This window comes from Scardinius erythrophthalmus (genome assembly GCF_964197995.2).
Source record: "Scardinius erythrophthalmus genome assembly, chromosome: 4".
Classification (NCBI taxonomy): domain Eukaryota; kingdom Metazoa; phylum Chordata; class Actinopteri; order Cypriniformes; family Leuciscidae; genus Scardinius; species Scardinius erythrophthalmus.
This window is the reverse complement of record NC_138224.1, coordinates 7,339,194-7,366,155: the sequence shown is the minus strand read 5'-3', so window position 1 is coordinate 7,366,155 and position 26,962 is coordinate 7,339,194. Positions and strand designations below refer to the sequence as shown.

Below are 26,962 nucleotides of genomic sequence, written 5' to 3'. Positions count from 1 at the left end.
TTTAAAAAAAATTGTTGGATCACACCTGAGACCCCCGTGCCCACATTTGTCCACAATTACAGGATTAAGGGCTGTAAAGTGAATACGGTTTGAGGGCTATGGTGCCATGATTGTATTTGAGGACATTGGTGCATCTAAAAACATGGCCGCCATTGGCCAATGAAGTTTGAGCACCTATTAGACAAGATTAACGGAGGCCAATATATATATATATATATATATTTGTACCCACAGTCCTTTTCAGAAAAAAGTAATCATGCTGTATACATTAGTACTGTTCAAACAATAATCATTTTATGAATTGGATTTATTCAGAACATCTGGAGCACAATTTTATTGATAATTGTAAAAAATGACACTTGCATATTTGCAGTCTTATAATCATTTTTATTCTTAAATTTGTTAGTCAATAATGACATTATCTTTCCATCTTGTGTTTATTTCAGATTTAAGTGTATTTGCTTTTGGAGGGATTTGTGAGAGTCTCAGCATTGCACTTTGACACAATACATGTACTTCCAGCGCCGGTCTCTGAAAAAACATTCAGAAAAATTCCTTTAAGTATTGGAATATGCAGTTTCACACATCATATTTCCATCACCCTTTACACCGTCTACTTAAAACGTCTACTTAAAACCTTTATCAATATTCAAATTAACCGAATATTTAAGAGAGGAAAAAAGAGAAGGTTTTATTCTCTCTGAAAATATTATAAATCTGCTTCTTGAATTATGAAACTATTCATCTTGATTGTGCAGCTGTCTAAAATCCTTAATTCTGTTTGGTCAGTCATGGCATTCTGCACTATATAATGACCACAGTCATTTCAATTGACCATGCCCTTGTATTTATTTGATAAGCAGCCTCATAATACTCAGCTAGCCGGTCATTAGTGTAAAATAAACTCTTTCAGGTGCTTCCTGTTGAGGTTTATTTATTGATAATCACTATTGCTCCTTACTTAACATTAACAATATTCATGTTGTATTATTTTGAGGAGCTGTACTTACTCGTGTTTATTTTCGTGGTAGCTTTGAGCACCCACCAGGTAGTTTTGGTTTGGCACGGTCCAGTGAAAGGCCTCATCAAACCAGTTCACATAAGTAGTCCACTCGCAGTTAGCAGTACAGAGGCTGTTACTTCTACAGCAGTGAAATTGCCACCTGTGTGGAAAAAATTGTAATGACGTCAGCTCAGGATAACTCGTGCAAAAAGTCAAAACCAGTCCAAAATCAGAGCTCACCGTCTGTCCTCGTGCTTGTTGTTGTGGTAGCTGCTCATTCCTGTTATGATGTGGTTTGGTGGACACTCAAAGTTTAGCACTTGGTCAAAATCATTGGCGTAAGGTGACAAGAAACAGTCTGAAGCAGAGCTAAAGGTGTCTTTACAGCCAAACTCCCACAACCTGTCCTCGTGGTGATTATGATGTTGGCTTTGATTTCATTAGGAAACAGTGATGGAACAGAAACGGAAACAGTGAGGGACAAATTAATTATAACTTGATTGTTCTGATTATAAATAAGTAGGCTACTAAAGTATTGTATTTCATTATGACAATGTAACTATTAAAATGAAATATTGACTCTTATTCCTTTCCAAACCAAATATGATACTTTTAATCCTTACAGTTTAATGTTTTGCCCACTTTTTCTGGGGTTACAAGCTAAATAAATTATACATAAATTATATTTTATGGCCAATAACATCCATGATTTTAGTGTAAACTGCGTTTGGGCACAACTATATTCATGAATCTGTATTTTTTTGGACCACAGTGGCCCATGATATTTTGACTTTTAATTTAGTAATATTTTGACACAGATCTATACCTATTCCGAAGTACAGTCTGCTTTCTACTCACCTCTTGATGTATGATATCGACTTTCCTGGGGGGCACTTAAAATTTAGAGGCTGATCATAGCTGTTTTCCCAGAGTAACTCTGTAGAGTTTGATTCAGACCAAACACTTAACAACAAGCTAATCTATTGATTCATGAAAAACAAACAGTCTTTCTTAATGTTTCTCACCTTGTCCATTGGCCAAGAGACCCGTCAGCAGTAGAAATAAAGCCGATCTCCTCATGGTGTTGTCAAATTACAAGACAACTTAAGACAAACCTACAGCTTTTATAAAGACCCCAGGACTCTGTCAGTTTGTTACTTAACAAGTGGGATCCAGTCATGTTTGAACAGGTGGGACCGATTTGACCTTTTTAGGGTGATTTCTCAGGAACAGACGTGCTGTCCTTAAAAAATAATCTTTACCTTACTTAGCAGAAATTTTTAGTTTTTTATTTGCCAGCACTTGTCATCATTGAGAGCCAGTATAAAAGCGCAGAAAGTAAGTCTTTAAAAAGGATCACCATTTAATTTTGAGTTTTACATATATAAAACACAAACCTCAAGTTCAAGTTTATTTGGGGAGTACATGGCCACTTGCCCCATTGTTCCACAGAATCACAATAGCATGGCAGATGCTCTTTTCTTCATTCCATGGTAAATATACAGTGCCAATCTCCATGCATACTCCGAATCACAAACATATGACACATTAGTACAAACATTACTAACAAGAGCAAGGTCACCCAAATATTTCTTACACAGATCCACATATAAGGAACAATCATACAACAAATGCTTCTTGTCTTCTATCACAAGAAAGATTTATTCAGAGTTAACTTATAGTTAAAGATTCTCTCTGCCACTGGAGTATTACTCCATCTGCCTGTTTCTATAGCTAAATGATGACTTGAGCATCTGAACAGGAACAGTGATCGTACCACTGTATGTTATGCAGATGCAATGACCTTTCTTCAACCATCAAGGACTTGCATTGTGAATATTTCTAGAACTGATGTGTACCATCATGCATTATGTGCTTTTTCTCTCAATTGCTGATTCAGAATAGATGTGAATGTTCTTAAAACAGTTTGAGCCTCCCAGACACTTGAAAAACCATAAAAATGCAACAGAACTCTAATGCAGGAAACCCATGTTTTATACCTACTTGATCTAATTGAAAAGCATGTTCTAACATTTTCTTGGATATAAGATCTACCTAGAATACAAATCTACTTAGATCGCCCAAAAAAGCTACATTGCTCACACTTGTACTGATACACAGTAGTTTTTTACAAAAAGATAACTGAACATTTTCAATAGACTCCACTGGCTCAAAGCCCCATGTCTCAGATCCATAATACAATATGGGTGCAACCACGTGATCGAACAAATACAAAGCTTGGTTGCAGCTAAAGCACAAACCTCCCTGTCATTTCTGCTCCAAAATATCTTACAATTTATGCCAGGTCAAATTAAACTTATGTTATTGAAACTGGAGCATCCCGTACATAGTTCAGCCAAAGTGACTTGCATAACTGTGTTGATTTGTTCATTTTGATCAGCCAGTATAAGGACATTTTATCGTCTGTGGAAAAACTGTACATTATCCGCCTTTAGCAGTAAACATAGATAAGCAGAGCTCTGTTAAATATTACTATTTTATATAAGCAGAAAAGCAAATGTTACTATTTTAGTTTTCTGTTGGGTGCTTGATTTGAAAAGCTAAACTTATGTATGTTTCCTCAGGAAAGGCTAAGGGTTGTTGCACTGAGAGAAGATAAATATATTACCTCACATTATTTACTGAAAAATAATCAAATAATCAGTTTGGTTAATAACAAATAATGAGACATTCATTAAGATGGATTTATTCATTAATAAAAAAAGAAGTGTGGTGTTAAATGTGCTAATCATTCTGTGTGAACTATTGCATTAATAAGTTAAATAAGTGATCGGTAAAGTAAATATATTGTCTACTGGTACACTGAAATCATAGCACTCAAATACAATGTTTTTGGGGTGCTTTTGGTTGCAGGTAAAATGGATTTTGCATATTCAAAGCGTTTAAGAAAGATAATTCACACAACCTTATGAGCTGAGCAACATTGTGACAAACTCACATTTACTTACAAAGTCATACAGTTACATTCATTCCATTTTCTGTGCTCTCTCTCTCTCTCTCTCTCTCTCTCTCTCTCTTTGTCACACATTTATGCATATCAATGACGTGTAGTATGTGTATCTGCTATATCTCTCAGAGGGATGTTTCTTTAGGGTCTCTGATCTCTGTGACGGGTGGCTGGAATGATAGGATCTCTGTAAAAGTGTGACCTGCAAAGTGAGAGACAGAAACGACAATGAATCAATGCTTTTTCTTGATTATGCGAACGTTAAGGGAACATTCCAATTTATAATTTTGCAAACATAGGAATGTTACTTTTGAAACTTCTCTAAACATTCTCAAACAAGTAGTTACACTTAAAAAGTGTAAGACAATTATCCAACTAAAATGCTTCAGAAAATAAAAAGATTCCATGAACAATGAATAAATGACATGTTTGTGCTAGCATTTTGAGAACGTTATTAATGATCAGGTAACTCTAAAAAAACATTCTATTAACGTTACTGGAAGAACTTTTGTTCATAACTTTGAGGGAAGCATGCCAGAACATTAGCCAAAGTTCTAAGAACGTTCCCTGTTAGATGGGATTATTCTTCCTTAACCTCAACGTAAAGAAATGAAACCTAGCAATTCTCTTATTTTAGTAATTAACTGTCAAGACTTTATCTCATACGTTTCCATTGCTCCAGAGGCAGTTCTGTGTTGTCCATGGAGTGGTCATACGGCAGGGCCTCCGTCTCTTCCTCTGGTTCTCTGAACTCAGTAAATAGGGGGAGCTCAAGCGCCTCTGCAGCGCTCACACGCTTCTCTGGATCCAGAACTAGCATCTGCTCCAGAGCACTCACCGCTGAAAAACACACACATTAAACAAATAACTCTTAGATAAACCTTACAATTCACCCATAAGTTTTCATAGAATGGTCAAACCAACATTTGAGATGCTGTGCCATGAAATTGGTCCACTGGTTAGTCACAACCATAGTTGAGGTAAAGTCAAGTACGTTTTTTTGTGTGTGTGTTTTGAGGTATTTATTCGGTAAATGTATTTCCATTGTAGTTAATGCACGTCTTCTTATCAGATACAACAACTGTCTGCCTCAACTGAGTGCATATTCTTAAAAATGTGCAAAAAAACAACAACTATGTAGTGTTTTTTAATGCGACGTCCCAAAATGTGCACAAAAAAGGGTAGATGGAAACATTGCAAGAGAATTAAATAGCTTACCCTCTGCGCTGGCTTTGAAGAAAAAAGTGTTTAAATCTTTCTTTGGTACTTTAGGGAGACCTCTGATGTAGTTTTTGGCCTGTATGGATAGATTAAAAACAAAAAACAAGCAACGATTGTGCATTTCCATGTCTAAATGTATGTAAAGTAGTGTTTCTTTTGATCTGTAATACACTCACATCTTGGCTTTGGAGCTTCATTATGAAATCTGGTGCTGGCGTTCCTGTGATTTTCATGATCTCTCTTAGCTGGTCCAAGTCTACAAGTCTATGTCAAGGATTCAGCGAAAGAATAGAGACAGTACAAGCCCTTTTCTGCTGTTAAACCTTTGTAATCTCTATTTTGGATAGAAGTAAAGCATTTTGGGTGAAAGCTTTGTCAATTCAGTTGTTTGTAAATGGAAAAATGTTTTCCATTAAGTTAAAGCATTCGGCTAATCATCAAAACACTAGCACGTGAAATCAGAAATTGTTTCGGTTACAAAATGAGGAAAAAGATACGGTCATTTCCTTTAAAAAGTGGCCTTCCAAGCAACATCTCCGCCATGATGCAGCCCACTGACCAGATATCAACTAAAACAGAAAAAGAATGTTTGATCACATCAGTCCATACAAGTATGTACATCTCTTATCAATAATGAACAGGTGTTGCATCCAAAATCTCACATTTATTTTGTCACACACTGTTTTTCGCCTACTATAGTTGGGAAGTATGCGATTTTGGATGCAGCCCCGGACTCTAGTGTGCCATTGTGATGACCTACAGTGCCATCTAGTGGTTAGGGATGTAATAACTACACCTGTTTGTGAGTAGTGCATCCAGTTGAGGATAACCTCCGGTGCTCTGTACCAACGAGTCACCACATAACCCGTCATTTCTGAATCTGCCTGACGTGCGAGTCCAAAGTCCAGGATCTGAACACATTTTTTTTTACACATTTCAAGATTTTTGAGGGGACCAATATTTGCAATCTTACATTAAAAACTCCAGCTTTTGAGGAAAGTTGATGTAGACATTCTTCATTTATATTGCACCATAGACCGAGTCGGTTTAATACCTTCAGCTCACAGTCCTGGTTCACTGCCAGATTTCCTGGTTTGAGATCCTGAGGAACGACAACCAAAGTACACATTTACAAAAAACACAAGACTAATAATACATCTAATAAGAAAATAAATAGCTCCTATTTAGTACATGTAAAGAAACAGCAATACACGCCTCCATGCTTTTTCTCAGAGAGGAGAAAAGAGAAGGGATGGACAGAGGATGAAAGAATGTCGGGGTTGAATGAAGTGGTCACCCAACCCCCTCTGTGCATCTTATTAAACTCTCAGAGGTCACATACCCTGTGAATGATCCCGGCTGAATGAATATACTGTGGGAAAAGACCAAGACAGAGAGATTTATAGTTACCTCAAAACTATAAAGAAGCACAGAGTGTTTCACAAATGTGATTGTGTGTATGTCTGTGTCTAACCTTGAGACCCCTCAGTATCTGATAGACCAGAAACTGCACCCTGTCCTCGGATAGTCTCTCCATTTTCATCAGCTTTCCCAGATCAGTTCCCATAAACGGCATCACCAGGTAACTGAGAGAAAATAGGCATTACCTTCTGTAATGACTGAACTGTATAAGCATAGTTCGAATTACAGGGGGTACTGGGGGGTACTATACCCCCCAATGAAGACCAAGTACCCCCCAAAGGGACAGAAATATCAGTTTTGGGGGGGTCAGATATATTTTCTGATATTGTGAAAAAATGTAATTACAGTTACAATACAAGTCAACTCACTGTAGGATAGTTTTAATGTACAGCGATTTCAGACACCCCTATTGTTGACCGTACCATTTTTAACCACCGTGGCGCTAGAAGCAACGGAGATAGAGAACGACTTCAACTTCTCACGCAAGTGTCAGTTGAATGACAAAACGCTAGTTTCATAAAGTATCATTCTTTTCAACATTCCTTATTTCTATATACAGAAATATTTAAAATAATCTAATACAGTTATAATTTTCAATGTAAATTATTTAATTTTATTGGTAACAGCCTAGTGTCTAATTATTTTAATTGAATATATTTATCAAATATAAGAATTTGAAATGAAAGATGGAGCATTCATTTAATAAAATTAGGGGAAAATGCCCTTTATAAAGGTACAGAAAATTATTCTGAGTGTTTTCAAACAGTGACGTAATGAAACATTGACAATTTAAGTTTGAAGGGAGTAAAGCCTCTGTTTAGGCTATTAAGGAAATGTAATTTTGCCAAAAGAAGAACTTTTATTTTAAATAAATGTTCATTTTAAATCAGCCTACTTCAGTGTGATATGTTACCATATTATCATGCTTAACACTAAGAATTTGAATAATTGTAATGTGATGATCAGATGCAGATATCTAAATCAAAGAATATAGACGGTTTGCGGGCGGATTATTTATTTTTAATAGTGGATTCGGGTGACTCAAAGTGCACCAGATTAATTAATTTATCTTTAAAATGTACAAAATTTTCTCCCGGGGGGGCATGCCCCCGGACCCCCCTAGAGATACCAAGCTCCTCCAACAAAAAAAAAAAATGTGGGAAACATATTAGGCTATATATGATGATCTACAAAAAATACACAGTTAATTATCTTATTTTAGACCATGTTTACACCTATAAACATGTATATGTGTGTTGCACAACACATGTTACACTTGGCGATCACGGTAGAGATTGATATGGTAGTAGTGGACCATGATGGTCATAGAAGAAGTGAAGGAGCAGTACCCCCCAATTATGGTGGGGTAATTCGCACTCTGTGTATAAGTACTTTAATAAACGTTTGCTAATGATCTATATTATGTTAGTTATTATTGTTAATGGTGCACTTTCATAAAAAAGGTACAAAAGCTGTCACTGGGATCATGGTACCCTTTAAAAAGGTTCTAGTACCATTTAGGTACTGATATTGGCACCAATACCTTTGAGGTGCACTCTTTAGGCACAAAGGTGTACCTTTTTAAAGCTTACCACCCCAGAGACAACTTTTGTACCTTGTTTTTTTTTCTGAGTGTAGTGTAAAAATCTAGTACATTTATAATGTCTGCTTAAAGAATCGACTCACAAATCCTGAAATCTGTCCAACAAGATTTCCGAGGTAAAGACATCCAGAAGCCCAATGACCTGTACAGTTGGTTAGAATTAGATATTAGGGAGCATGAACAACGTTAACAAAGTGAATATAAAAATCTGACTTCTCACAGAGATAGAGGCAAAAACAGGGGTAAGGAAAATAGTTAACCTACATTCTCATGTTTCATGTGCTTGAGGAGTCGTAGCTCTCTGTAAGCGCGTTTGGCGAACAGTCTGGACTGGAACGGCCGGTGGAGTTTCTTGATGGCCACACGCACTCCTGTCTTACGGTCAATGGCGGAACTTTGGATAGATTGAAAGGAGTAAGATCAGTCTTTCACACATGTTCTTATAACACTTTACATAAGATTACTGTGGCGTTAAAGTGCAGTGAAGTAGACTCCATTTTTCTACGTCTACGTCTGGACCCTAAAATATGGTCAGCAAAGAGGTTGTGTACTGAGTGTAGTGTGCAACAGGTTCATTACTCAATCTGAAACTTGAGCAACTTGGACAAGTGAAGAATCTATTAAAGTGGAGAGCCTTCTGAAGACCAACACAATGTCTTTAATTCGGCAACTTCTGCTTGTTAAACGCAGACAATGGCATCAGCAGGGAGGCTTTGTTTCGCAACCTCTTGTCTTGCAAAGAGAGAAAAGTTTATAGAGGTTTCACAGTTTCGACCAGATAAGCCATGAGGCCAGGAAAATGAAGAAAATGGTTGGAATTGTGTGACATAATTAAAAAAACAAGGCCAATCTATCAGCTTTCGTTCATTGCACAGCTTCCTGTAGACATATCCTCTTTTCTAATGAAGTTACAGAGTTAGTACTGCATTCTTTCAGCATGTAAAGTCATTTTAACAGCCTATAATTAAACAAAAACGCTCGATTTATGGGCTCCAAATAAAAGTTTTGTGGGTGTTAAATCTATGCATTTTTTTCATAAAACTTTCTGCAGCTACAAAAGTTAACTGTATACGCCGTTAGTCGGAGTGCAACATAAATTGCGTTCGCCTGAAGTAACCATAGCAACAATACGCCGCTCGAACGCATTCCTTTTAGAATATGGTTATTATTTATGGATTTGTAAAATATTTGTAGAATATAGGCTAGGTTACCACAATCTTTAAGAAAGCTTTATAGCGCAAGACGAATCTTTGCACTAAATTCCGAAAAGTACAAAACAGAAATTCTTATTAAAGCCGACCCCCTGACATGAATTGAATAATTCTGACACTTTAAAGAATTATGAACTTATAAATACTAACAATATACTTACCAGACCGTTCCGTATGCTCCGGTTCCTATCTGATTAAGATCTCTGTATCTCTCCGGCACGTCCCAAACGGTTCTGTTAATGTCCTGGCGATAAAATCCTGCCCTGGTTCGCAGTGACATTCTCAGAGGTTGTTGAAAGTATATCTTTCTGCCCTTTTTACGTTCTCATTTTTAATCGAGAATTTTGATTAAAGAAGCTCTCACAGAAGAGCGCAAACGGAACGCAACTTGGTAGAGCAGTGGCAGATGTGGGGGCGGTTCAAAGTTTCCACGATTACGCACTGGAGACACGCTGAATCCACACTAGAACATTGTAAAGCTGCTTTTTCGGCATGTTATCAGATTTGTAAATGAGGTTTAACGGACTCCCTTTAATTTTAAAATAAAGTGATGGGTTTCGGGGAAAAGAGTTAGTTTTTATTAAGCGAGTTGGGTGAGGGGCTGGACATGCTGGTGGGACTGGTCGGACTCACAATGGGAGAAAGACACATCCAGTCCCACTGAAACCGTTGAAGGCAGTAACTTTGTTTAAAAGGCATACATGAGACCAGGAGGAGGGTAGGGATATTTAGGGCAAAGTGCTAATAGGATCAGAACATCTGAACAACATTACAAAAGTGACACTCGTTTTGTATCAAGTTACTTTAGTAGCTGTATTTTAAACTAATACACTGTTCTGTGCTGAAGGCAGGGTAGTTGTTGATAGGCTAATGGTCATTTGCACAAAATGTAAATGCGGGAATCCACGCCCATTTTACCCTTTTAACTTCAGATGATAGTAACTAGTTTCATGACATCAACGTTACGTTGTTGTCATTCAGGATCTTCCGAAACATGTTGAGAACATATTGAGAAATAAGTGTGATGCCAACTTGTTTTACCACTTCCTGAAATGCAGTTTCCTATTTTCAAAAAACAAGACACATTCATTCTGAGTAAACATCTGCTACGTTTACCCAAATGCTTTTCAAATATTGTGTAATTAATTTTAGTAGACAGAAGAAGAAAAAACCTCCAGAAGACTGACTTAAAATTGTTAAAAAAACAAACAAAAAAAAACGTATATTAGGCTATATTATATAAATTATATTTTGGCCTACATAAAGAGCTGTTGACCCGGGTCATTTCAAACTTTTTAGGGCCCGAGCACCGATGGTGTGAGGACCCCCTTGGAATTGCTCCGTTTATTTGTCATTATTTTCATATATAAATTATTATAGTTTAAAATTCCTGAATTTATATATATATTTTAAATATATATATATATATATATATACAAAATAATATATATTCATGTTTTTTTTTTTCACTTTAGAAATGTGCTTTTTTCGTTTTCATGACAATCAAACACATTTCTCTCAGTTCCCAATATGATAATATCACAATCTTTAATGAACCTAGAAATAATGTTCTTTATGCAAATTGTATTACTTCTATCTTTTTCAAATTGGGATGAAATATGACCCCTTGACAGTTCTTGGCTGGTTTTGTGAGATTGACCCAAACATACAGTATATGAATACGGTATTGACAACTGATTTACGGAAGCCTATTATATATTACCATAAATGGCATGAAACTGCCTACTGGCACTTTAAAAAACTTGAGAATAGACAAACAGTTTGAAACGTTGTTTGTACAGCATATATTATTTTTTTTAAACAAAACAACTCATTAGTATTTTTACCTAACATGTAAATCAGTGCGAAAACACATGATGCGTTTGAGGTATGTTATATTCAAATAGCCTTGCAAATGCAAAATGAGTTAAGACAGATTGTGTAACTGATTTGATTTTATGCAGAGACTTTTGTACACTGATGCATATATAAACTTTTTAAGACACACATCCCACTCCCACATGTTGTAAACATATTTTTCTCCAGTGTGGCCTTCTCCTCCTTCTACTTAATTTATTTTGGTCTTGTACGAAAGACACCATACCCTGCTTTCACCTAGACACATCTCACATCAAATATAAAAAACACTCAAAACACACAACTCTGCGCACACACACACACACACACACTCACACAACATGCACCTTGTAATATTAATACTTTTTTATGTTCCAACAATACCAGTCATGTTTTGCTCTTAATTAAATGGGTGTATGAACACACACCCACATACAAGAAGGGCGTCATGCCTTGGAAATACATTGTCATTGTCTCTGGTTGGACTGCAGTCTGCCTACATGTCCATCTATAGTTGGTATGTTTGAAGGACGGACAGTGGCGTGGTTGGTATCTTCCTGGAATGTAGTTCCGCTCAGGTTTATTGTTCAACCTGAAGACTTTCAGTTTTTTTGGGAGGATCTTTGAAATTGTTTACTTCTTCAAACACCAGCTCTGTGGAGGGAGAAAAAGACACTGAATTCCATTGTCACTGTACAGCTCTAAAATTTAAGTTAAAACGTGACAATTTTTAAAAAAATTGTGTTGATTGTAGATTACAATGTGTCAATTTCAGCAGATCATGTTTACATTGATTTTCTGAATGAACAAATCGCTTCAGCGTGGCGGTGTTTAGTGTTACAACATGTAATGTAAGACTCCCTCTCACCTTTCCACTCCTCCAGTGTGCGATCCTTGCTCTCAGGGGTCTGATCGTACGGAGGTGCCTCCGGTTCATCTTCAGGATCGTGGTATTGGGAAAAGTATGGATGGCACAGTGCTTCACTGGCTGAGATCCTCCCGTCACAGTCTAATACCAGCATTTTTTTCAGCAGATCAACCGCTTAAAGGGATAAAACAATTACAACTTACTAATTCACATCTTTCGTAACATTTTATTTTAAGGTGACGTAATTACACGTTACTAAATGTACTTACTACAGTAATAACAGTAACTAACCCTAAACCAAACCCTAACCATAACCGCAACTCTATAGTAAGTACATGCACTTAATTAATATTACTCAGTACTTATTTGAGTAAGTACAATGTTACTACGTCACCTTCAAATAAAGTGTAACCACTTTATTACAGACTCGATCGTAAAATAAGGTGTTAGTCTCACCCAGTGGATTTGCCCCCCTAAATATCTTCCCCAGGTCCTGCTGGGGCATGTGCGGAAGAGACTGGATGTACTTCTGAGCCTGGATGCATAATACAAAAAAATCAAGAGGTTAAACTCTGCTTTGAATTTCAGTTCATCTATCATCAATCAAGAACATGAATGCATTTTTAGTATTTATAAATGAAACCAATAACCAAACGATTGGTCTCTTCTCACATGTTCGGAGGAAATCTTCTTCAAAACGTCAGCTGTGGGAGTGCCTACCATCTCCATGATTCTCTTTAACTGATCAATATCTGAAGAAATTATGTTAAAGATTATACAGATTAGCATATCCTGATTTAGATCCACCTAGATGTATTTGTATGAATGCATAGGATGTTAACAGTAAAACCAGGCCTAAAAAAGTCTTCATCCCAAGTTGCAACTGAAAGTGAAGTCTGGAATAGAAACCGGATTTCTAGTTCCTTACAGTCAGCTTATAATGTAATTTGAACCACTTAGGCTGCGCTTTCCTCACCTGCCTTACAGGAAGCAAGACTCACTCAAAAACCACACACATACACACTAAGAGACAGTTTAAGTGGCTCTCATGAACGAAGGATACAATCGTTGCCAGGAAACAAAACCTTCCCCTTCAGAAGTTCACCCATGATGCACCCAACAGACCAGATATCCACTGTAAAACAGATATGACCGTACTTAATCAACCAGTTGCACAGAACATAAAGACAGATCTATCTATCTATCTATCTATCTATCTATCTATCTATCTATCTATCTATCTATCTATCTATCTATCTATCTATCTATCTATCTATCTATCTATCTATCTATCTATCTATCTATCTATCTATCTATCTATCTATCTATCTATCTATCTATCTATATATCTAATCTATCTATCTAATCTATCTATCTATCTATCTAGCACTTGAGATTGAAGGGTTTTTAGGTTAAGCCTGTTTTACCTGTCTGGTTGTAATGCATCCAGTTGAGCATGATCTCGGGTGCTCTATACCAGCGAGTCGCCACGTAACCCGTCATTTCGTCATCTGTCTGCCTGGCTAATCCAAAATCCAGGATCTGACAGTTTTGATGAAAATAAATTAGAACCAGGGAAATACATTGTGGTAATGCAGGGGCATGGTGCTTGTAGACTGAAAAGGCATCAAGAGTTTTTTTTCTCACCCTGAGTTCACAATCTTCATTCACCGCTACATTGCTGGGCTTTAAGTCCTGCAGACATGCATACAAATTACAATTGTGAAATTGCATATTGTTAAAATATGAATTATGCCATTGCATGTTGTTAAAACTACTAAAACCAAATATTTTCTATTATAACAAATTACTTTGGCATAATTTTTTGTAAAGACTCCAGCGGCCTGTAAAGTGGAGGAGTAAAGGAAAAGTACTCACTCTGTGGATCAGGCCAGCTGAATGGATGTACTGTTTGAGAGGAGGGAAAAAAGTCATGAGAAGGTATGAGAGATAAAGAGAGAGTTTATGCTGCAATTCATAACTGATCATAACATCTGTTTGCTTCAGTTTATATGTGTGTTTGTTAAAAAAAGAACGCAAAATGTGCTTGCCTTAAGGCCCCGGAGAAGCTGGTAGATGAGGAACTGTACGTGTTCATCTGACAGTCTTTGAAATTTGACAATGTTGTTGAGATCCGCTCCCATCAGGTTGGTCACAAGATAGCTAGAGAGACAGAGTCTTTTTAAATCACTTGCAAATGCAAAAGAATATTGTTTGATAACTGGTCAGCTGCAAGTGCAGATGGCTTTAATCTAATCAAATAGGCCTTTTTAGCTCCACTGACATCTGATCGCTATTTTATGTGCTCTCAAATGCAGATAATTGTCACTGGGCAGACACTCACACCTCATTGAATTCTTCAAGAGAAGCTGCTGGGGTGAAAACATCCAGCAGTCCAATAACCTGGATGACAAGAGCATTTCACATGAGTGACACACGTGGCTCTAGACTTAAAGAGGAATCTCAGAATGGTGTGGTTTGCAGGAATGGACATTTGGGATTTGTTTGCTCCCTTCTGTCCATGTGTCTGCATGTGTTTTCGGAGGACTTACATTCTCGTGCTTCATTTGTTTGAGCAGTCTCAGTTCTCTGTACGTTCTTCTGCTGTGGATGAGAGACTGGAAGGGTCTGGAGAGCTTCTTAACAGCCACTTTCTGACGAAGACGCACATCATATGCTGAGCTAGAGAATGAAAAAGAGTTAGACAATTATATGATCAAATTTAGAACTAATGTTTTTGCTGAGACAATTGCCATGATAACAGGATTTTGGGTATGACAACATGACTTGTAATTTGACCTTTCATTCAAAATATTACTTCCTCATAGCAGAGGCCCTTATTAGGCTGGCTCTTTATGAAAGCACTCGTATGTTCTTTATTGAACCACATGCTCTAGAGAAACATGTCGAACATGAGTGCAAGACTCAGAAGTAATTAATAAGTACATAGTAAAATGGACATTTGTCTCACCTTTCAGAGGCTCTAGAGTCATATCAGTTGAGACTGATTAGACATGCTAATTATTTTAATGTTTCAGAAGGGCAGCTGAGACATTAGGTGAAAGGGAAGCAAAAGTAATTGCGTCAGTGAATAAAGTAAAAAATTCCTGCTGTAACTCAGTATTTTTGAATGTACTTTAGTATATTAAATTAAATAAATCAAAACATCTGGCAGGTCTATAGAACTTGATGGAATTCTTCAATATTCATTAATCAAGATGCGAGATGCAGTCCCTGAGTTTTATATACACAAATGAATCATGCAATATGCGTATTTTTATTTTATTTTATTATTCTATTTATCTAATTAATTTTATTATTTTAGTGCCACACTAAAGTTTCTTTTAAAAGCTGAATCATGCATCTACGAATAAGTCATACAATGTATATTTTATTTTATTTTAATTTGTTTTATTTTATTATTTTAGTGCCACACTAAAGTCTCTTTTAAAAACAGAATCATGCATCTACAAATGAATCGTGCAATATAGGCTATGTATTTTTATTTCATTTCATTATTTTATTTTATAGCCACACTAAAGTCTCTGACTCTGTTAAAGACAAAAGCACCCAACCCCCATTTGGGACGCTCCCATCCCTTGATTCAACCCTTCCACACACCAGGTCTGCCCTGCCCCCTTCCTTTAAAATAAATCAGCTCTGCTGTGAAGAAGTCAAATAATCACACAATAGATAGAGGCTTAACGTGAACAATGCAAATTCACAGCTCATTTGAGTAAGAAAGCGTTAGTGTGTTTGTGTGACAGAGTTTCTTGGGGTATAAAATGACAGACATTTAAATAAGGATTTGTGCGGACAGGTCTGAATATTGCACTGTTGGTTTTGCATGCTTTATTAAAGCACAATGGGACAAGGCTTATTATTAATAAAATACATAACAATAGCTTAATCAAGCCTCTCATGTCAGATGATTCACTGAAATGTCTCTATAATCATATCCCCAGGCTGTTAGAAATAACTGAACCCCAAGTCGACATGGGATCCAATCAACAACAATTAAATCCTCTGTGTAAATCCATTGTTAGTGTTGTGCATCTTTTAATATGATAATGAAATAATTAGGTCTCAGGTGGTCTCAGGATGTTGTGGGGCATCTGCATCACTGACAATGAAATGAGCTGCATCCCATCATTTTTCAGAGCTGGCAAATCTCCCAAACAAACGGGAAGAAAAACTGGTAATAGCTTCTGAAACAGGATGCCATGTGATGCCCTCAAGCAGTGTTCTCCTCTGCTATTTTTTTCTTCCAGATGCCTTTAGGTTTGGTATATTTGTTAGTTAGCTTGCATTTAACATTGTCAACCACAGTGTCTTTCAGTACACTAATTTCAGCATCTGCCTGAAGCAAACAGGACCTGAAAGCCAGCAGCTTAAAAAAAAAAAAACAGATGAAGCAACTCTTAATGTGATATATAGTCATTGCAAGTTTAGTAGAAAAATTTTGCTGTATAGATTGCATTCATATGTAAAATATGTGTGATATTGTGCCTCTTTAAGCCATTGTGGATTTTCTTTCTGTGATAACTATTGAAGAATACCATAATGAGACTGTTTTGACTAACTGAGCTCTTGTCGCAACAGTAGCCTGCAGATGTAATGCTGAGCGGAAACGGCAATGCCTGATTACACAACAATTGTGAAACTTGGTTTGACTAAAAAAATAGAAAAGTTTGGAAGAGGAAGAGAAACACGTTCACTTGCAAACTTAATTTAGCATATTATACGGATGAGTATGACACTATTGTTGGAACTTCAAAAATTACATGGCTGACTTGAGTATAAACTGACTGACATGTTCAAAATATTTGCAATTAGTATGGTGAAAATGGGAAGATACTGAAGCCAGAAGCTGCGTCACCATGGCAACCGTTTCAGTCAGTCACAGCACGAGGGAGGCTGGAGGGCTCTAATGTTGTAGTTGAGATGATACAGAGTGCAATGTTGATCTCTCGCAATGAGTGCATTATGGCAGGATGAAATATCTGGATGTTTTCCCATGCAGATGGACATCAGATGCAGATGGGGGTGTGGCACGGGCAAAACTCGATGGTCTCACTTTACCGGAACTGAAAAGGCCTAGAATGTTGTCTAACTAGAGCAATATCGTCATATCAGACGGGCATGTTGGAAGGTTGTTATACAACCTAACTAAACAGAATCTGAAGCCTTAGTATGTGCTCAGTCTGTATATAAATACAACTGATGTGACTACCTGCGAACACCTGTTTTCTTTCAGATCTGCCTTTTTGTTCTTGATGGATTGCCAGATACATAATTCAGGTGTCGGTTCAGCATCACTCATTTTTTTACTTATCTACAGACACGCCACATCAAGTCAGACAGACATTACATCTCCAATAATGATTGACACATGTCCGTAAACAAAAGGAGCAGCAGCCTTCATCACATTATAATCAAATATAAACAGCAATGTTAACAAATATCATTTTCAATATTTTCCTGCCAGTGGTTAATTATTATTGTGGAAAAAGTGAGATTATTGTTTTCTCTTAAGATGCAAGCCGGATGTTGTTTTGTCAGGCTTTATTCCTGCCTCACCCTCTCCTCTTCTTGGACGCTAAATTACGAATCTTACTATGACGAAGGCTAAGCTAATGAATATTAATTTCTTCACGCTGACGTTGCTTGCTAACTTTCCTGGAGCGCCCAGAGGTAATATTCATAAACCACGCCTTCGACCGCGGTCTGAAGTCGTTTCAGCCAATCATCGGTTGCGTCGTTAATATTCATTAGCCAAACCTTACTCATAGTAGTGTTTGTAAACTCGCCTGCTGGACTCACCATACGGAGCCATATGCCCCCGATCCAACCGGTGTGAGATTCTGGTATCGCTCTGGCACCTCCCAGACAGTCTTGTTTAGTTCTTGCCGGTAGAATCCCGGTCTTGTCGACATATCTTCCGTTTGAAAAGCCGCTCTTTATTGCAAAACTGTCGGGAAAAATATTAATGCATCCGCATGGGAGATATGCCTATGTGTGGAGGCAGCCGGCTTTAGTTCCTCTTCATCTACTTGCCAGAAATGGGAGGAACCGTCTGTGATTCGTGTCTCTGTGTGTGTGTGTGTGTGTGAGAGAGAGAGAGAGAGAGAGAGAGAGAGAGAGAGAGAGAGAGAGAGATGGGGAAACCATTCTTGTTATTAAAAAACTTATTAGGCTATTATAATTAGCCTATTATTATTATTATTTATAATAATAATACAACATAATAACTGTATATGCCTATTATCACGACAAATCTTAAAATAATCTTTTACTTCTACAAAATATATATCAAAAAGCCATTTTAACCAAATTATGCTATTTACATAAAAAAAATCAAACTGCTCAAGATTTATTTTGAAATAAAGGTTTATTAGCTTCCATCACAATATAAACTATTACAATTGTATGAAAATATTCATTTATTCAATATCAAATTCAGAAATTTTGTAATGCAAATAATTTGATTAATAGTACCAATCAAAATCGTTAGAGAAACATCTCAAAAACATTATTTCAATAGTTATGAATTATGCATGACACTAAAATCTTACTGCAATTAAATACATTTAAATGGGTAACAAAGGAAAAGAAAACACATGAATGAAAAACCTTTGAAAGAAATAAGCACATAATCTCAAATAATAAACTAATGGGCACACAGAACTAACTTTTACTTTAATAAAGTTCATTAGCCATATAGATCATAAACTGTATAAACTATGACAAAACGAAGAAAGAAGATTCACATTTTCACGTAGATTCTAATATATATTCACGCAGCTTTCCATCACCCATGCATAAAGGCATGGTTTAAAAATCATTGCATGCATTGTTAAAGATTTAAGAGATAATACAAAGAGAGAAATGTATTATTTTGTAAAGCAAATAAGTCCAAACCACCAAACAGGGCTGCATATTAAGATAACTTGTTTAAAATCAAAACAAAATCTGCTTATTAAAGCATCATGACTCAATTTCTGTGATCATCAGCAAACGACTCCAAACTTGGAAACAGCTCCGCCTAGTGTTTCATCCCTGATGAGACATGACAAAAGAGAGTTATTTTAGGCTCCATTCACTCTGAAAGACACTTGTAGAATTTAACCTGTATTGATATGAAAACTGTACACACAGCTTTTTATGATAAAAAGCACAATATTGCATGCATGCAGTGAAAAAGCCAATAACACACTGACCTGACAAATAAAAGGATGTTGCTCATGGCAGCAAGCATCCACCCATCCAAACATGTTCTGTTTATCCCTAAGAAGTTTTCCACAAAACCTGCTCCCTAGGTCCACTGGAAAGGTTTGATGCCATGATGCATAGTCCACATATGGCCCACCGGTCCACAGCCAGGGCGAACAAGTAAAGAGCATACTCCGTTCAAGCCCGATCCACACTCCATTGGGAATGTCTTTACCCTGCAGCATCTGTGTGATGCACTCTTGTGCTGTGGCGTTTAAAATGTGCACCAAAGTCTGGTGGTGAATTCTGCAGTATCCTAGTGCGTCAATCCAGCTTTTTGACTCACTGATATAGGTAAAGTGATCTGAAATAGACATGAAACTGAATCTCTGTCATTTTATTATGATATTATAATAAGGAAATATTAATATTTTGTTCTTTGCTAATTATTTAATATATTTGTTTCCAGGGCTTGACATTAACTTTTTTGTTCACCAGCCACTGTGGCAAATGGTTTTCCAAAATTACTAGCCACTCAACATTTTCACTGGCCAAAATTTTGACATCAATATACCATGTGGGAAAACTGCCATATAGATATTTTTAATATTATCTCATAATTGGGCAGTAGGTATATTAGGCTGCTGTCACTTTAAGACCTGATGCACAAATCCATTATACTGTTACACGTGTGTTTTCTTTCTCAACTGTCTACATTCACTTAACATAACTGACTGTGATTTTGCGAATACTCGCCAAGACCAGCATTTTGACATTATTTTGTGTGTATTTGACTGTTTAAGCGCAATAAACAGCGACAAACAACTTAGTTTACTGAGAGGCGGCTTTATGTGCGCGAACTTTAGGTGTGAGCACAAAATCTGCTGGATTGAGTACAGTTATGTGCAGAAATTCAAGCCCTGTAATGTACATATTATATATATAATTCAACCCGCCATATAGTGGCTAGTAGGAGTGACGTGTTATACGCCACTGCTGAAATCCACACGCATTTGCCAGGTTGGTGGGTGTTAAAGTCAAGCTCTGTTTGTTTCTATAGTAACTGCTTAGTTCAACACACGTCTCAAATATGGTAAAAACATGTTGCAAGATGTTTAAAAATCGCTGAAAAAATGTTGAAAAGTTTGCACATTGCTCAAAAGAGGTACATTTTCACGTACAAAAGACGAAAGAGTTGTTTCTTAGAGAACTGGTGGTAGAAACAGCAGCTGCAGACTTCAACTCTGTTGTTGAGTTCAACTCTGTTGTTGAGTTCAACTCTGTTGTTGAGTTTGTTTTTGCAGTTCTTGAAGATAAATTGTCATCTTTCAAAGACAGTAATGATTAATGTTACATTAGTTTGATTTTAAAACAAGGACTAGTGATGTTCTGGATGGTACAGTGTAATGCCGGGTTCAGACTACACAATATTTTTATCTATTACGATAGTAACTGTCAGATTATGCAATTTTGACTCCTAAATTCTTGTTGTCAAACTACACGTTGCTTCCCGACCAATCATCGCTTGCCATCTTTAACGATGTGTGTGATGTCATCGAGAATGTGGAAATAGCTACTGAAGCATCATGTTAGCTTAATGCTAGTTCCAGTGCTCACCAGGTTGCTGAAGCGCCTCTAAAACGATCACTTCTTGAGTATAGATGACCATTGTGGTTGACGAATTACCAAGACACCCTTGCGCTGCCAAAATCGGACGATATCGTGTAGTCTGAACCTGGCATAAGTGGTCTCATTTTTATTCATGTTTTTGACTCACATTGGCAGATGACTCCAGCATCTTGTTGATGGCTACAGTTGTTTACTCCCCATCCATTTGATGAACAGTTTTTCAGAGTGGATTCATTCCCAGCACATTTAACATCATCCATCCATATCTGTCCTGATCCTTGTCCAAAATAAGGACCTCTTTTAGCCTCTATCACACTCCCACAGTCCATCTCTCTACACACCACTGCAGCATCTGACAGATCCCAGTAATCATCACACACTGTTCCCCATGTTCCATTATAGAGAACCTCCACTCGTCCAGAACAGGAGTGACTGCCATTCACCAACCTTACAGCAACTATCCACACAAATAATATAAAGACACAAGTAAGTTGTTTTTTCCCGCACATATTTGTTTGCATTCTTTTATTTGAAAAAGAGCAATGACATATGGCATTCGAAAGAAAAAGGCCTTTAGGATTTATTCTATTAAACTCTCTTGGGTCATTTCTTAAAAAAGAAAATGTACAATATTAAATTTGTGCTGCCTTCAACTATAAATGTTTTTAACTCACAGTTGCAGATGACTCCAGCATCTTCATAATGTCCACAGTTGTGTATTCCCCATCCACTTGTCCAACAGTTCTTTAGTGAAGTCTCAGTGCCAATGCAGTTTACATCATCCATCCATATCTGTCCTGATCCTTGTCCGAAATAAGCTTTACTCTTTGCCTCTATCACATTCCCACAGCCCATCTCTCTACACACCACTGCAGCATCTGACAGATCCCAGTAATCATCACACACTGTTCCCCATATTCCATTATAGAAAACCTCCACTCGTCCAGAACAGGAGTTGTCACCCATTACCAATCTAACAGCTGTTTTTACACAAATAAGACAAAATAGTTTTTTCCCCTAAAATTATTATAATCATTATATACTTTAATTGTAAGAATTTTTTTGACTCACATTGGCAGATGACTCCAGCATCTTGTTGATGGCTACAGTTGTTTACTCCCCATCCATTTGATGAACAGTTTTTCAGTGTAGGTTCATTCCCAGCACATTTAACATCATCCATCCATATCTGTCCTGATCCTTGTCCAAAATAAGGACCTCTTTTAGCTTCTATCACATTCCCACAGTCCATCTCTCTACACACCACTGCAGCATCTGACAGATCCCAGTAATCATCACACACTGTTCCCCATGTTCCATTATAGAGAACCTCCACTCGTCCAGAACAGGAGTGACTGCCATTCACCAACCTGACAGCTATTATCCACACAAATAATATAAAGACACAAGTAAGTTGTTGTTTTTTTCTGCACATATTTGCTTGCATTCTTTTATTTGAAAAAAAGCAATGACATATGGCATTCGAAAGAAAAAGACCTTTGGGATTTCTTCTATTTCTTTCATTTCTTAAAAAAAGAAAATGTACAATATTAAAGGTGCTCTAAGCGATGTCACATGTTTTTTAGGCTGAAATATTTTTTGTCACATCCAGCAAACCTCTACTGACTATCTGCTAGCTGACTGTCCCCTGAACACACTAAAAAAAACGCGGTCTCTGTAGACAGCCCAGGCTCCACAAACAGCAAGAAAAACAAACTGGCCCAGCCTTGGCCATGGAACATAACAAACAGTGTTCCAGCCAATAACTGACAAGAATGATTTGGGGTTGGGGAGTTGGGGGTTTAGTGTGCATGCACATGAAGGAGGGTGTGTGGGGAGTGGAGGAGAGAGAATCATGAAGAGGGAAGTTAGCTAGAGGAGAGATGTCCTAGCAACGACTAACATTAAAATTGTATAGTCTTGAGATTTTTGATATGGCCGACACACGACCAAAGAGATGACATTCCGATTAACAAATAACAAAGAATAGGGAAAAGGAGAGGAACGCGAAGTCCCGAATTTATATCGGAAAAGCGTTCAAAAGGTGGCGAGAACTCTGCCGGCAGAAGGGCTTCCAATCCGACATTCAGGTGGTTCTGTTTTTGCTGGACAGGTAAATCGAGTTTGTTTTTTCTAAATGGTTCATTATGACTGTTTCAGGAAGCACAGAAGTGAGGGGGAGGGGATGGGATTAGGTGGAGGGAGGGTGGAGCTAGTCTCCGTTTTGTTTGTCACCCGTCACCCAACATCACTTAGAGCAGTGGTTCCCAAACCTGTCCTGGAGGACCACCAACACTGCACGTTTTCTTTGTCTCCCTAATCAAGCACACCTGATTCAACTCATCAGCTCAATTATCACATGGGTTAATGAGCTGATGAGTTGAATCAGGTGTATTTGATCAGGGAGATAAAGAAAACGTGCAGTGTTGGTGGTCCTCCAGGGCAGGTTTGGGAACCACTGACTTAGAGCACCTTTAAATTTGTGCTGCCTTCAACTATAAATATTTTTAACTCACAGTTGCAGATGACTCCAGCATCGTCATGATGTCCACAGTTGTATCTTACCCATCCACGTGTCCTACAGTTCTTTAGTGAAGTCTCAGTGCCAATGCAGTTTACATCATCCATCCATATCTGTCCTGATCCTTGTCCAAAATAAGCAACACTCTTTGCCTCTATCACACTCCCACAGCCCATCTCTCTACACACCACTGCAGCATCTGACAGATCCCAGCCATTATCACACACTGTTCCCCATATTCCATTATAGAAAACTTCCACTCGTCCAGAACAGGAGTTGTATCCATTCACCAACCTTACAGCAACTATCCACACAAATAATATAAAGACACAAGTAAGTTGTTTTTTTTTCCCCCGCACATATTTGTTTGTATTCTTTTATTTGAAAAAGAGCAATGACATATGGCATTCGAAAGAAAAAGACCTTTAGGATTTATTCTATTAAACTCTCTTGGGTCATTTCTTAAAAAAGAAAATGTATAATATTAAATTTGTGCTGCCTTCAACTATAAATGTTTTTAACTCACAGTTGCAGATGACTCCAGCATCTTCATAATGTCCACAGTTGTGTATTCCCCATCCACTTCTCCTACAGTTCTTTAGTGAAGTCTCAGTGCCAATGCAGTTTACATCATCCATCCATATCTGTCCTGATCCTTGTCCAAAATAAGCAACACTCTTTGCCTCTATCACACTCCCACAGTCCATCTCTCTACACACCACTGCAGCATCTGACAGATCCCAGTAATCATCACACACTGTTCCCCATGTTCCATTATAGAGAACCTCCACTCGTCCAGAACAGGAGTGACTGCCATTCACCAACCTTACAGCAACTATCCACACAAATAATATAAAGACACAAGTAAGTTGTTTTTTTCCCCACACATATTTGTTTGCATTCTTTTATTTGAAAAAGAGCAATGACATATGGCATTCGAAAGAAAAAGACCTTTAGGATTTCTTCTATTTAACTCTCTTGGGTCATTTCTTAAAAAAGAAAATGTACAGTATTAAATTTGTGCTGCCTTCAACTATAAATGTTTTTAACTCACAGTTGCAGATGACTCCAGCATCTTCATGATGTCCACAGTTGTGTATTCCCCATCCACTTGTCCAACAGTTCTTTAGTGAAGTCTCAGTGCCAATGCAGTTTACATCATCCATCCATATCTGTCCTGATCCTTGTCCAAAATAAGCAACACTCTTTGCCTCTATCACACTCCCACAGTCCATCTCTCTACACACCACTGCAGCATCTGACAGATCCCAGCCATCATCACACACTGTTCCCCATATTCCATTATAGAGAACCTCCACTCGTCCAGAACAGGAGTTGTCTCCATTCACCAACCTGATTTCATCTGCACTAGTGGCAATTGTATAACCTATACATGCTAAAGAGTCAAAGATCCAAATTTCATTAGGCTATTGAATAGTTAAAAAATTTAATTAATAGTTCTGAGAAATTTAAGCTTTCACTGTGCTAAAAATCTACCAATGACCAAGATTTGTTTCAATGTGTATTATGAGTTCTCTTACCCAGAAGCAGAAAGATTTGCATGAACCACAGCATAGTGTCTAGAAATATGATAGAAATTATATGTTATTCATGTTGAATCCTCACACAAAACGTTATTGCTTTGTCTTGCTTTCTCAATTAATAATAATATCAATCTATACTGTATTTAATCTATAACATTTTAACACACATTTTACACTGTGTAGACAAGCAACTGAATGCAAATTATGACCATAATATGTGTGGTTCATTCAAACAGCCATACATGTAAATATGTAACATGATGATTTTAGGTTATACTTTATTTCGATGGTCCACTTTAGACAGTCTACTTACTATAAGTAACTGTGCAACTATGTCAACTAGCAGTCATTAGAGTATTAGTAGACTGTCTGCTTAATATATGCTAACACTTTATTTTGATGGTCACCAACAGACATTCTACTGAATATAAGTATCTTTACTACGTTAACTTATTCTTCTAAGCAGAACCCTAACAACATATCCCTGACCTAACAGTCTACTAAAATTAAAAATTTGATGATTTCTAATCAAAATTATAGTTCGTAGAATGTCTAAAGTGGACCATCGAAATAAAGTGTAACTTGATTTTATCCTGTATCAATAATAGCATAATCCAAAAATGAAAATGTTAGTAGTTAAATCTATGGCTTACGCTCTTAAAAAGGTGAAGAACCTATAAATAATTTTATGTGTTAGGAAATTAATGTTACAGACAAAAAAAATTATACAGCATTTTAAATAATTGCTGTTTTTTCAACATATTTATTATGAGACAATTGTCTAATTGAGTGTTTCTAATGGTATTGTAATATTGTAATCAAATATACAGTACACTGTGTATACTGGCCAAAGTAAAGACATTTTAACAATAACCCCTCTAATCTATTATCTATATGAGCATAGCCAGCTGTATAAAATATATCACAAAATAAAATAAAAAAACAGTATTTAAATTTGCAAACATATAAAATATGAAGTTATTAATACCTGCTAAATGGTTCTCTTCTTCATCTTCGATTGAGCCGGTCTTTTTGAAAAGTGCTGTAGACATGGCTATGTTTTATCAGCTGATTTGAAAACAAATATATTTGTTAAACAAAATTTCATCCGTTAACACGTGGTTTGCCCCATAAAATCAAGATACAGCAGTTTGCATGATGTATGGCCTATTTTGTTTAGAAGATAAGACCTAACAATGAGCCTGTGTCTATGGGAGTTTTTTTTTACTTTGGAAAGTCATTACCATACAGCAGTATTGGGGAAATTATTCACTTATAAAGTAACAAACTGCATTTTAATGCTGCATTTTGAAAAAAAAAACTTTTTTATATATATTTGTGACCAAAATCATCAAGTCAAAACTTTTGTTTCTATTTTTACAAAGTGCTGCTGTTTACTTACAGGTTTTTATCCTTTGGATGCCATCGTTTTATTTCATCACCCAATGAAGAAATGGAGAATCATTGTAAAATTTATTGGTGTTTAGCAGAAAATGTTTTGCCGAAAGCTTTGAAATAGCACTTGTGTTTCAGACTATTTCAGTTGATGGAGCTAACAAAGTTGATGATGAACATTTATCTTTAAATTTAAATGAATTTAAATGAATACCACTATACAGATTAAATATAAATGTGATGTCACCACCTGAATTTTTCAGAATTTTAATTAGTTGTAGAATGCAGTTGTTAATAAACTGTGTGTTCAAAAAGGAAGTGTATGTTGTCAAGGGGAGAATGAGTTGCTTTAAAATGTATAGATGTTTGTTAATAGTTTTGTTTAAAACAATATCGTTGCGTATCGATGATGAATTATGCATTATACAGCACTGTGTGTGTGTGTGTGTGTGTGTGTCATCCTGTTCGCCTGTCATTTGGACTATTGTATGTAAAGCTTTGCGTTGGA

The 26,962-nt window shown here is 36.9% G+C and overlaps 4 protein-coding genes across 6 annotated transcripts; all 4 read right to left on the bottom strand.

The window, feature by feature from the left end:
* Positions 1 to 485: 485 nt before the first annotated feature.
* Positions 486 to 2,083, bottom strand: LOC308689980 (hemagglutinin/amebocyte aggregation factor; the record flags this gene model as incomplete). Its single annotated transcript, XM_081364151.1, has 5 exons — positions 486 to 531; positions 1,011 to 1,163; positions 1,244 to 1,432; positions 1,862 to 1,940; positions 2,029 to 2,083. The coding sequence occupies 5 exons, from the start codon at positions 2,081 to 2,083 to the stop codon at positions 486 to 488; spliced, it is 522 nt and encodes a 173-aa protein (XP_081220277.1).
* Positions 2,084 to 2,343: 260 nt separating this feature from the next.
* Positions 2,344 to 10,087, bottom strand: mapk12b (mitogen-activated protein kinase 12b). The gene is made up of 12 exons (XM_081364150.1): positions 9,590 to 10,087; positions 8,482 to 8,611; positions 8,301 to 8,359; positions 6,667 to 6,778; positions 6,535 to 6,564; positions 6,247 to 6,294; positions 5,989 to 6,103; positions 5,690 to 5,761; positions 5,369 to 5,448; positions 5,190 to 5,268; positions 4,638 to 4,811; positions 2,344 to 4,173 (listed from the first exon to the last, which is right to left on the bottom strand). The coding sequence occupies exons 1-12, from the start codon at positions 9,706 to 9,708 to the stop codon at positions 4,097 to 4,099; spliced, it is 1,095 nt and encodes a 364-aa protein (XP_081220276.1). The 5' UTR covers positions 9,709 to 10,087; the 3' UTR covers positions 2,344 to 4,096.
* An 871-nt stretch (positions 10,088 to 10,958) lies between these two features.
* mapk11 (mitogen-activated protein kinase 11) lies at positions 10,959 to 18,221 on the bottom strand. 3 transcript variants are annotated; one of them, XM_081364144.1, is made up of 12 exons: positions 17,977 to 18,221; positions 14,706 to 14,835; positions 14,498 to 14,556; positions 14,205 to 14,316; positions 14,032 to 14,061; positions 13,801 to 13,848; positions 13,581 to 13,695; positions 13,217 to 13,288; positions 12,826 to 12,905; positions 12,610 to 12,688; positions 12,154 to 12,327; positions 10,959 to 11,939 (listed from the first exon to the last, which is right to left on the bottom strand). In XM_081364144.1, the coding sequence occupies exons 1-12, from the start codon at positions 18,087 to 18,089 to the stop codon at positions 11,866 to 11,868; spliced, it is 1,086 nt and encodes a 361-aa protein (XP_081220270.1). In that variant the 5' UTR covers positions 18,090 to 18,221; the 3' UTR covers positions 10,959 to 11,865. The 3 variants fall into 3 exon arrangements, with proteins under 3 accessions (XP_081220270.1, XP_081220269.1, XP_081220271.1); XM_081364143.1 differs by having other exon boundaries at positions 11,213 to 11,939; positions 13,581 to 13,848; positions 17,977 to 18,220; XM_081364145.1 differs by lacking the exon at positions 12,154 to 12,327 and having other exon boundaries at positions 11,368 to 11,906; positions 17,977 to 18,220.
* A 312-nt stretch (positions 18,222 to 18,533) lies between these two features.
* LOC308689040 (scavenger receptor cysteine-rich domain-containing protein DMBT1-like) lies at positions 18,534 to 26,111 on the bottom strand (the record flags this gene model as incomplete). The annotated part of the gene is made up of 10 exons (XM_081362593.1): positions 18,534 to 19,212; positions 19,374 to 19,729; positions 20,547 to 20,690; positions 21,143 to 21,451; positions 21,669 to 21,974; positions 22,066 to 22,371; positions 23,511 to 23,819; positions 24,042 to 24,350; positions 24,570 to 24,911; positions 26,048 to 26,111. 10 exons carry the CDS (start codon positions 26,109 to 26,111, stop codon positions 19,207 to 19,209), a joined length of 2,451 nt encoding a protein of 816 aa, XP_081218719.1. The 3' UTR covers positions 18,534 to 19,206.
* Positions 26,112 to 26,962: the final 851 nt, after the last annotated feature.